Source organism: Pantherophis guttatus, chromosome 2 (assembly GCF_059756535.1).
Source record: "Pantherophis guttatus breed Tessera chromosome 2, ASM5975653v1, whole genome shotgun sequence".
NCBI lineage: Eukaryota > Metazoa > Chordata > Lepidosauria > Squamata > Colubridae > Pantherophis > Pantherophis guttatus.
Genome location: NC_142064.1, coordinates 122,584,088 through 122,596,106, shown reverse-complemented (window position 1 = coordinate 122,596,106; position 12,019 = coordinate 122,584,088). Strand labels below are relative to the sequence as shown.

The 12,019-nt window shown below is 39.7% G+C and overlaps 1 protein-coding gene across 1 annotated transcript in view; it reads left to right on the top strand.

Annotated features, from left to right (window-relative positions):
- Window positions 1–12,019, top strand: part of PTPN18 (protein tyrosine phosphatase non-receptor type 18) — a 55,078-nt gene that overhangs the window by 37,679 nt on the left and 5,380 nt on the right. The window contains exons 10-16 of the mRNA XM_060683472.2: window positions 219–296; window positions 2,059–2,148; window positions 5,806–5,885; window positions 6,481–6,821; window positions 8,785–8,867; window positions 9,666–9,693; window positions 11,610–11,708. Of these exons, the coding sequence (XP_060539455.2) occupies window positions 219–296; window positions 2,059–2,148; window positions 5,806–5,885; window positions 6,481–6,821; window positions 8,785–8,867; window positions 9,666–9,693; window positions 11,610–11,708 (799 nt within the window). The remainder of the gene's footprint in view (window positions 1–218; window positions 297–2,058; window positions 2,149–5,805; window positions 5,886–6,480; window positions 6,822–8,784; window positions 8,868–9,665; window positions 9,694–11,609; window positions 11,709–12,019) is intronic.

Sequence of the window (12,019 nt, the reverse complement as noted above, 5' to 3'; positions counted from 1 at the left end):
TGAGGTAGGAAGTCCATGCAAGATTTAGTATTTGTTTGGCATGGATTTTCTTCTGCTGAACAGACATCTCTTGTTCTTTTACTTTATTGTTACTAGCATTTTATAATTTAAAACATCCAGTCATTGAAAGTCGGGCATTTTTTTAAAATTATGCATAAATGTTGTTCTGTGAGAAAAAGGAATGTATCCTCATTTGTCAGTTTTTCATTCTTTTTCAGAGGATTTCTCCATATTTCAGCATTTTTGATATAGTCCTAGAAATGAGGAAGCAGAGACCAGCTATTGTCCAGACCCAGGTGAGTCCTTTACAGTAACAGAGTTGGAAGGGACCTTGGAGGTCATCTAGTCCAACCCCCTTCTCATGCAGGAGACCTATACTAGGGATTCAAACAGCCGAACTGCTGACCTTTCTGATCGACAAACTCAGCATCTTAGCCACTGAGACATAGCTGGGAAGAACAAATTAGCATGCAGGTATTGAAACTAATTCTTGAAAAAAAACACTTTCCAATACTTATTAAGATCTCAGTGGGATGAAATAATTACATTCTACCTGAATCTAAAGAGATGTTGAATTCTGAAAATCCTTTATTCCAACCAATAATTATAATAAAAGCTAAAATAAATGCCCAATGATAGGCCTGAAGCTATAGATAGTATAGATAGCCCACACTTCTCAATAGGAAACTGTAGTTTACGGTGTGAGAACCTTGAAGAATGCCTCTGCTAAGGGGAATTGTATGATAACATATATATTTATTAAAATAATAAGAGAAATTACAAGGATATTCTTAGAATCACCAGTGGATGGAAGCTAGTATTGCCTTCAGGATCAGTTTTTTCCTGCTGTCAACCTATGCCTGTGTCAGCCCTGGAGGCCATCTTTTTCTTTGGATCTTCAGGGCTGCCATATTTAGTGCTGTGGGAAAATGGGAGGGGGATTGCATGGAGTTGGTGGAGATATATAGCCATAACAACATTCTTTTCTCTGGGAGTCAAGGACATTCAGCCTGCACCTGGAGATGCGTGACTGGGGAACATCTCAAGTTGGGACGGTGGATTGATTGGACCATGTGATAGACATGTGGGTGTAGGGGAAGGGACTTTTACTTTCCTTTAGGTGGGGAAAACCCGGGGGTTTTCAGATTTGGGTTTTCCCTGATGTGTCAATATGATATCTCTAATAAAATGGAACTTTGAGGAACTGCTGGCCTCGGAGTCTTCCTTGGTTGGGGGTGTTACTTGGAATCTTGACAGCCTGTTTTACTAGACCTGGCAAAACTCAATGGGAGCCACTGATAATTGCTACCAAATACTTGTTTGCATGTAAGTCCACAACTACAAGTAGTTCTTGATTAATAATCATTTATTTAATGATTGTTCGATGTAACAATGGCACTGAAAAAAATGACTTATGGCTGGTTTTCCCACTTATGACCGTTGCAGAATCCCAATGGTCACATGATCAAAATTCAGGGGCTTGACAATTGGCATGTTTTCATGACTCGTGATAGTTGTACTGGGTTCATGTGATCACATTTTGCGTCCTGCCCGGCTGGCTTCTACCAAGCAAAGTCAATGAAGGAAGCCAGATTCACTTAACAACTTCATGATTCACTTTACAAATGTGACAAAAAAAGATCTTAACATGGGGCAAAAATCACTTAACAACTATCTTGCTTTGCAATGGAAATTTTGGGCTCCATTGTGGTTGTAAGTTAAGAACTATCGGTACACAAATCCTTCTCCTTCCTAAATGGCAGCAAAAACCTAGCCTTTCTTGTGTTATCGTGCTGCCATGGGTTAATTTTAAATTTTTTAGATTTTAGTTTTTATTTTTATTGTAGCTTGTGTTTTATTGTTGTGAGCTGCCCTGAGTCCATTGTGAGACAGGGCGGCATATAAGCCGAATAAATAAATAAATAAATAAATAAATTTAATGGTTACCTATAGTTTGCAGCCTACATACAATAGCCCTCTCTGCATGAACAAACTATAAACTTATAGTTTAAAAACTATAAGTTTCCCACTCATCTGTGTCACATCTTTTCTTTGCAGGAACAGTATGAGTTTGTGTATCGTGCAGTCACTGAAATGTTCCGGGATGCCCTGGACATTTCCTATCCAAATTATGAAAATCTCAAAGAGGTAAGAGATGGGACCAAACAAATTTTTTCCACAGAGGGCATGATGGCTTCCTTATTCTATGAAAAATGGAGTTTCCCCTTAAGCCTGACAGTCATGAGGCAATTTTGCTTTCTTGAAGCAACCTTACAAGAACTACTTTGAAATACTTGGTTTAATGCAGGCAAAAATTAAATCCAGTTATGTATTATTCATTGTATTTTATGTGTTTTGTAAATGATACGACAATTTATCCTCATGACACTCAGGATTTAGATTTAGATTTCCCTGTTATTCATAGGATTATTTTAATCCCCATAATTGTTTTTCATTTCCCAAAGATTTACTCTGGTTTCTAAAGCTAGGTCCTTTGTATTTAGTGAGGTTAATTCTGAGATCAGCATGCAAAGATGAAAAAATATCCTCCTATCTTGCGGTTCAAGGCAGGAGCTCCCATTTCATTGCTGCAGAAAGGAAGATTTAATCTTTCTTATTGCGTTTTCTCTACCCAATGGTACTATTACTTCTGCAAATAGGGGGGAAATGCCACTATATAAGTATTCACCTTGGCAGGATGGAAAAAAGCCGTGACTAAATTCCCTATTGGAAACTCTAACCCATCATTGTCTCTCCCTGCCCTGCCCCAATTGGTTCCTTTTTCCCCCCTGAAACAAATAAAAATATTCATCACCAACAGAAAAAGTTGCTTCCATTTTAACTTCACAGAAAGTTAAGCATCATGAAGGTGGTGGGCACAGCTGGCTAAAGCAATGCTCAGCAGGGAGCCTGTGATTTTTTTTTTTAAAAAAAAGATGGCCTGGCAATTGCTATAGTCCTTTGAGTGGACTATGGTTTCACTCCAGTCAAAGTAGACTTCTGTGTAAATTATTCTTTATTTGTTAGATTTGTATCCTGTCCTTTCTTTAGTGCAGAGATGGCGAACCTTTTGGGCTTGGCATGTCAACAATTCAGAAAATGCCTGCCTTGACTCTGCTGGCGTCTCTGTCTCTCTCCCTCCCTCCCCCCCTCTCTCTCTCATACACACACACACACACACACCCCATACCCCCTCACACACACACCCTGGAGAAAAAAGAAAAAATTCATAACAAAATAATGCATTCAATTAAAATATTTAAATTTATTGTTTGTTTAATTAATTAATTAATTAATTAATTAATTAATTAATTAATTCTTACATAAATGTAAAGGTTCCCCTTGCACATATGTGCTAGTCATTCCCGACTCTAGGGGGCGGTGCTCATCTCCGTTTCAAAGCCGAAGAGCCAGCGCTGTCCAAAGACGTCTCTGTGGTCATGTGGCTGGCATGACTAAATGCCAAAAGTGCACAGAACGCTGTTACCTTCCCACCAAAGGTGGTCCCTATTTTTCTACTTGCATTTTTTTACGTGCTTTTTGCTAGGTTGGCAGAAGCTGGGACAAGTAACAGGAGCTCACCCTATTACACGGCACTAGGGATTCAAACCGCTGAACTGCCAACTTTTCGATCAACAAGTTCAGCGTCTTAGCCACTGAGCCACCGCACCCCTAAATATTTACATAATAGTATATATTTTTCTAAATGTCTATGCAAGGCAGCTCCTGGTCAAACAAAGCCTGGAAACTTCGGAGAATACTCTTCTGTGATAGTGGGGCGTCCCAAAAACAGCAGGAAAGCACACCTCATCCTTGTGTGCTTTTGGGAGGCTCCAGAGGCCGCACAAGAGTAGGGCCCTCTCACACAACAAGTGTCCAGAGACCTGGCATACCATCAAAAATACCATGGCGTGTCATAGCCTAGTAGCTTCCATGGTTGAGAATGGAGATAAATCTAGGCCTCTCTGATCACAGTCCATCATTGCATGTGAAATAACTTCAACAGGCTATCAATGATCCTCGTTTTTGCTTTCATTTCACTCTCATAATAAATTCCCCTTTCACACCCACAAATGCCTTCTGTTATGGACTTTGAGCTGACTCCTTTCTCCAGAGGTTTGCTAAGGAAAGGTTATATTGTCATCATTGACATGGCTTCCTGGTCAGAAGTGTTCCCTCTTTACCCCAGATGCCAAACTTGACATGAGGCTGTTATCTCTGCCCCTGAACATTTCCTCCCTGAACGAGTGCAGAAAGGGATGGGAGGACACGCTTGTGCAGATGTGGTAGTTTGAGAGCCCAACACACCCCATTCATTTCCTTTTTTAGGATGGTATCTTGCATCTGGGCAGGAAGGAAAGAGGTATCTGATCATCTTTTTGAATCTTTTCTACCACAGAGAAAACTTCTACCCAAAGAAAACTTTCTTCCAACCATTCTATCTTGTTGGCTTGGAATCCAGAGACATTTCCACAATGGTTGGTCCTTTTACAGGACACAGCTCACTGCCTCCGTCCTAGAAGAATTGCAAATCCCATATTGCACTTTCATGCAAAAGTTTTTTGTTATTACAGGAGCTTGGACTGTTTCAGAATAATTCAATTATTTTTCTATGTGTGTGTCTCTGAAATGAATCATGGCGATTTAGCAGGGGTAATATTTTCTTTCTTCCGTTTTTCTCATATGCCATCAGATCCTATTCCCTGCCTTCCACAGAAACCCAAATTTAAGCATCCACTTGTGTGGAAATCAACTTTGGAGCAGGATATAGCTGGCCCTGTCTCCTAAAACTGTATACGTATTGGCTTTGATGTTCTCATTCATGCGCCTATCAGAATAGAATCCTGAGTTCCAGAGATATTTTAAGGATCAATTTTAAAAAGTTATTATTTTTTATTTTTTTAATAAAATACTTTTATTATTTTTACATACATAATAACTCAAGGCAGTTAACATCAGTGGTGGGTTTCAAATTTTTTTACTACTGGTTCTGTGGGTGTGGCTTGGTGGGCGTGGCATGGCTTGATGGGCGTGGCTTGGTGGGCATGGCAGGGGAAAGATATTGTAAAATGTCCATTCCCACCCCAATCCAGGGGAAGGTTACTGCAAAATCCCCATTTCCTCCCAATCAGCTGGGACTCGGGAGGCAGAGAATAGATGGGGGTGGGGCCAATCAGAGGTGGTATTTACCGGTTCTACGAACTACTCAAAATTTCCACTACCGGTTCTCCAGAACTGGTCAGAACCTGCTGAAACCCACCTCTGGTTAACATATCTATATCTAACGCACCTTTCTCCTCCTGTTGTTCACACAACCACCTGCAGGGTGGGTTGGGCTAAGTGCCCAAGGTCACCCACCTGGCTTTCATGGCTAAAGCGGGACATGAACTCAGGGTCTTTTGCTTTCTAGTCTGGTGCCTTAATTGCTAGAGATAGACCAAACTGGCTCTTCATTTGAAGTTTTTCTTTTGATTGTTTTATTGCAAATTTGTATTATTTATTATTTTCATGTTAATTATTTTAATTTTTATTGCAAAATTAAATACAAGATATTCTGTGGTAGACAAAATACAAAATACTAAGGTCAGGAAAAAGAAACTTTTCAAAAAGCAGCGAAGCACAGGATAGATTTTAATAAAGAGCAGTAATTCAAGGAACAATTCTAATTGTCCTTTTCTCTCTTCAACATGGAGAGGGCTACTTCAGGGTTAATCTGGTTTATGGTAAATTTCCTGCTACAGGAAGTTCAAACAGCTGTCCTCACCTAAAACATTTTTCACTTCCCTTCTCTTTGGTTTTGCACAGAATCGTCTTCCCCTTTATGACGACGCCCTCTCCCTCCGGCAACCGGCTGCTCCCTTGCTCAAGCGAAGCTCCATCCTCCGGTAAGGACTGCTAAGGGTCAGCGCCTCGGCAGTGGGATATGATCATCCCTAGAACAGCAGAGCCTTTCCTGTAATGACCCCTTGTGAGAAAAGCCAGGGGTGTGTAGACACTAGGTCCAATGTTAAGGAGGAGTGAAAAACCTTCTAACAAGACTGATGCATACTTGTGTATGTGTATGTCATATTTTGTATGGGTTGGTTTAATAATTGTGCTTGTATTGTTTTGTTGTTTTGCCTTGTAAATGTTTGTGTTGAGTTTTAATTCATCTTGGAAGTATGGAGGATGATAGTATCTTTTACTAAATAGAGTAAATAAATACAAAACTAACCGTCATTGTAGTTAGGAAAGAAACTCTACATGATTGAAGAGCAACGAAGGTCTTTCTGGCCTCATCTCCCAATTATCAGCATCAGGTTTGGGCATCTCAGAAAGGCATAGGCGAAAAATGTTCAGCTGGGCAGGAAAAGAATTGGAGGTACCATTGTACATGACAAAGCATATCTCTTTCAAATTCTTCAATTGAGACAAATTTCACTATGCGGAAATCCTGATAGGTGGTATTTCATTTGGGCCTCTGGTTTTTTTCTGATATAGGAGCATCTCAGTGCCTGCTGATCCAACACCAGCACCACTTCCTGAACAGCCAAGAAAACTCGTCAAGAACATGGGTGACACTTACGCTGTTGTGAACAAACTCCGGCGAAATGGAGCAGGAGCTTCTTCTGCTTCTCCTGCCAGTGAGGACAAGTCCATCGGAGAGGCACAGCTTTATACTGCGGTGAAGCCACGCAACAGCACCGTAGCTGACTTTCCATCAATAGACCCCAGTGCCTTTGTAGGAGTACAGGCCAGTCACTCTCTGCCTGGAAGTCCTGTGCACAGGGCATCTTCGAATACAGCTTGTGAAAATGCCCGTCTTAGTTCATCTCTGACAGGTGATGTGTGAGAATAACTGTGGATATACAAATGCAGAAATGTAAATTTTAGATTGGGTTTATTCATTTTGCTAAGCTCAAAAATGCGTACTTTTACATATGTTTAGATGTTTAACTAAAGGGTTTTTTTTTAAACTAAAGCACAATCCATATTACAAATTCAGCATGATGCTGAGGTTCATATAGCATGCTGTACATTCTTTTGGCTTACAGCGGTATTTTAACTTAGCCAATATAAAGTCTGTGACTTTGGCTAAGGATTTTGTACGCATGTATGTCTGTATGCATGCCTGCACACACATTGTCTTAAGCAATAGCAAGTCACATGTAATAATAATAATAATAATAATAATAATAATAAGCATAATTTAAAAGTACAATTCAAAGAGAAAAGAATTAAAAATGCTTGGAAACCATACGATTAGCAAAATAGTTCCAGAAAATTTGATCTGATTAATCAAAACTCTCTTTTTTCTCTCTACCGCCCGTAAACAAATTAATACAAATGTTGACCAAAAGATGCATCTCCTCAGTCCATTGATGTAATTCAGGTGTGTTCCAATATTATCCATTAATGACTTTGGCTCCACATAATCCTCCCTCACCTAAATGAAGAATCCACGATTGTTGATGGCTTGATCAATTTTAAGCACTATGTACTGTATATAGCCAAAAAGAACATGTAATTTTGACAAGTAATAATAACTTAAAAGTCATATTGACAATCTTTTTACCTCTAAGGCTCAGTTATGGCAATAATGAAACAAGTCCAAATCACATGAGTTAATGTTCTAGTAATGAATGTTAGGGCTATGTGTTATGTGAACCCAGCTCTTGTGATAAGGAAACTATTCTTTATGCTTTGGCATATGGTTTTAACCCAAATAATCATGGATTGCATAATATACCACAGCTAAACAGGCCATAGGTTAACTTTTTGTGTGACATTAACTCTAGTATTTATGTAGCAATCAAAACTCATCATAAACTTTATCGTTATATCAATCTTGTAAAAGCTGTCATATTTTACTGAAAGTACAAAATATAGACATGCTAAAGATTGCTACCTGATCTAAAGCCATTATAATTGGAAACCTTGAGCATATGTGAACTGTTTGTCAGTTAATAGCTGAAGAAGTTTTTGAACTGGATTTGCATTTGTACTTAAACTATAATGAGGTGTGCTTGATTTTGGCTTAATCTGATATGAGAACCCAGCCACTATAGGTAGCAATATATGGCTTATGGGAAGGGGTGAAATCCAAAATTTTTCCCTTCTGGTTCTGTAGGTGTGGCTTGGTGGGCGTGGCAGGGGAAGGATACTGCAAAATCTCCATTCCCACCCCACTCTGGGGCCAGCCAGAGGTGGTATTTGCCAGTTCTCCAAACTACTCAAAATTTCTGCTACCAGTTCTCCAGAACCTGTTAGAACCTGCTGGGTTGCACCCCTGTTTATGGGATATCATGGTCTGAACAAGTCCACTAGGCCTTCTCCAACTAACTAAACCACAATGGATGTATGAACATCATCATAAATAGGTCCCACTGTATTACATTTTCTTACTTAACTGTGCTAAATTACGGTAGTTCTAAGCCCACTGAGGATCACAAAATGCAAGTTTAGGGAAAGAATATCTTTGTTATTCCGAAAATGGATGGAATATCAGATTTTGGCTTTTCTGTCCATTTGCAACATTTAGCTGAATTCAAGAAAATGCCAATGGGAGTCTAGCATTATTGGGTATATATTTTGCTTTTAGAAAAAGCCAATGAAAATATCAATAATAAATTATGAAATGGCCTAGATCTCATCGTTTATTAAGAACTCAGTGTAACTGCAAGGTTTTATGGACAAACTGGAATTAAATAAATGGAAATCTTGGGATGGTAAGATTGGGGTTTTCTGAGTTATTTTTATAATCTGAATAAAAATACCCCCCCACCCCCGATATCTCTTCTTCAGGAGAATCCAATTCTGGAGTCACCTCCTCTCCATCTCATACAAATGGACTTGGGAAAACTCTTCTCAGGAATCTGATGCCCCCAGTAAGTAGACTGATCTTTTGCCTTTGTTTCCCAAGCCCTACCCATAGATGCCATAATAATACAAATCCCATTTATGAGTTTTTAAAAGAACTCATCTTTAGCCCTTCTAGAAGTTGAGTAGTCATTATTTTCCCTATTTTGTAAGGATGGCATATTTCTGCTTTTCAGTGAATATTTATTTATATACTGCCTGGGAAAGATACAGTAGTTCTTTTCTTATGAAAAAGGGAAATTTTTCATCATCCTCTTGTGAGTAATGATTATTGCTCCAGAAATCTAGGATGTTGATATAGCTAGGCAGTGTTCATGTGGTATGACTCCTAACCAACCTTTTGAAACAGGTGGGCAGTGACCAAGGCAAATTCATGCTCAACTTTGGCCTAATTCACATTGAGCCAAAGAAATGAAAGTAGATTTCTCTTTCCTCTTGAGTATCGTGTTATCTGTTGTTGAAATACACATCATGCGCAACTTGGTTACTAAATTAATCCACTTCCTAGGTTTGCACAATGCACTGAACCATAAACTCAACAAAAGAGTCTTAATTTGTACAAACCCCTAATGAGAATTTAGCATGTTTTGTGAGCGAAACTAGTGACCAGACAACCAAGCTGTGTAAACACAACTGCTATGTAGGCAGCAGGGATGTTTGAAAAACATGCAGAATACTGGATACGACATCCAGCTGAACGAGCTTCAGCTTTGTAATTCACAGATATTGTAGAACTCACTTTTTCTTGGGACAAAATGAAAAGTTCTTTTTATTCAATTTTATTTTTTCCACCTTCTGCTTCTTAGGCTTTTATCTCCCCGTCTGGAAAGAAAGGTAAGAACAAATGGGCTTATATAGGATTCAACTTCTAACTGGAAGTGAGTAACAACAAGCCAACTTAGGGATGTTGCCAAAGGAAACTACGAAGAGAGAATCATAGAGTCAAGCTCAAAAAAGTATATTCATTTATCAAATTTATATAGGAGAAACTCACAGTCGCCCCTTTATTACTTGATAAATTACTCAAAGCTGTGGACTTACCTAATACTGCTTCCTCCTCCTGTTTTCCTCACAATAACTCTGTGAGGTGGGTTGGTTGGTCTGAGAGTGAGTAACTAGCCCAAAGTTACCCAGCTAGCATTTTGCCTAGAACTCACACTCTTCTAGTTTCTATCCTGATCCCTTAACTGCCACACCAAACAGACTCTCTATAGTATATATCTTTTCCAACTAACTCACTTCAGGCATCTTTGGTGCTCTCTGAGCTTGGTTGTGTGTGTGTAGATGTTTCATTATCCATTAGTGCACTGATGTTGTTACCTAGTTTGGGTAATGAAACGCCTGCAAGAAAACAACCAAGCTCAAAGAGCCCCAAGGGCCCCTCATTTCAACCCTGAGCTACAACTATTCTCCTTTATTGGTAACTCACTTCAGTAACAGAGGTGGCCTTTGCTGTGATTACAAAATGGGGAAGATTCAAAGATGTGGTCTTTCAGGTATTGCTGAGCCAACTCTCCTTTGCCATGTTTATTATTTATTTATTTTATTGGTTCGATTTATATGCTGCCCTTCTCTGGAGACTCAGGGCGGCTTACAATGCGTTAAGCAATAGCCTTCATACTTTTGTATATACCTGCTGAGTAGGGCTTTCGCCCCCCCCCAAGAGGTGTTCTTTTTTTTTTAATACAAAGTCAGCTTATTGCCCCCACAATCCAGGTCCTCATTTTACCTACCTCGAAAGGATGGAAGGCTGAGTCAACCTTGAGCCTGGTGAGATTTGAACTTGCAGTAATTGCAGGCAGCTGGTGTTACTTAACAGCACTTTAGTCTGCTGCGCCACCAAGGCTCTTACGTTGCGAGTTGTAAATCAACATCTCAAAGCCATAGGTTACCCCCCCCCCTTTGATATATAGTACCCATCTACATGAATGATCTCTACTGAGGCATCAGAAAGTTCTAACTCTTCACAATGTTCAGTAGAACTAGGCTGTCCTTGTAGAGGTAGTCCTCAACTTACAACCACAATTGAGTCCAAAATTTATGTTGCAAAGTGAGACATTTGTTTAGTTTTGCCCCATTTTATGACTATTCTTGCCACATTTGTTAAGGGAATCCCTGCAGTTGTTAAATTAGTAACAAGGTTGTTAAGTCACTAAATGAACTATTGTTAAGTCGAGGACTACCTGTATTATCACATTTGTGTATCATTTTAAAACTGGACAACTTTAAATCTCCCAATAATGCCAGGTCCTCTCAATGACCATAAATAGGAGTGTGCAAAACGTTTTGTTTTGAAACAGTTGGAGTACAAATGTGATGCAGCTAATATTTTGAAAAACCCTCTGACGATCAGGCAACTCAGCTGGGATCGTCAGAGTTTCGATCGTCAGAGCCACTTAAAAGAAAAAAAGTTTTTTTCTTTTAAATGGCTCTGCCGATCCAAGCTGAGTTATCTAATTGGCAGGCAACTCAGCTGGGATTGTCAGAGCTTGGATCGTCAGAAGCATTTAAAAGAAAAAAGCCTCTGATGATCGCGCGGCTCAGCTGGGCATGGGGGGCAGGGGCAGGGATTTTTGCTACCGGTTCTCCGAACTGCCCGCCGCCATCGCTGCCTACTCACCCGAGCCGGTCTGAACCGGGAGCATTTCACCCTTGGAAGTGAGGCTCTCTTAGTTCTGGCAAAATATTTGCTTAAATCTTTCTCGCACTAGATTGGCAAGTATCAGAAAGTCACTTTTGTCCCTGAACAGTATCATCATCGTCTCGGACTGTCCCTGTGCAAACCTATGAGGATGTGGCCGACACCCCAGTCAGGACTTGCCCAAATACTGCAGGGTCTTCTGCCATGGGTGAGTAAGAGATCTTTAGGTCACTGTGATGCTAACATTCCAGTAGGTGAAGGTATACTTTAGGATGGGGAGAATTTTTCAGTATTTGAAACTGAATACACGTAGTTTTTAATTGTAACTAAATCTTGAGTCAATTAAACAGCAATTTTCAGCATCAACAGTGAACTTTTTACATCAGTTATGTTCTTGCCGCTAAAGGAGAAAATATTGTCATGTCTCAGCAAACAGCAGCAGCTTTAATTAGTGAAATGCCCGCTTGGCTGTGTAAGACGATTAATAAGCACCTATTTTTCACTATTCATGCTGCTGGT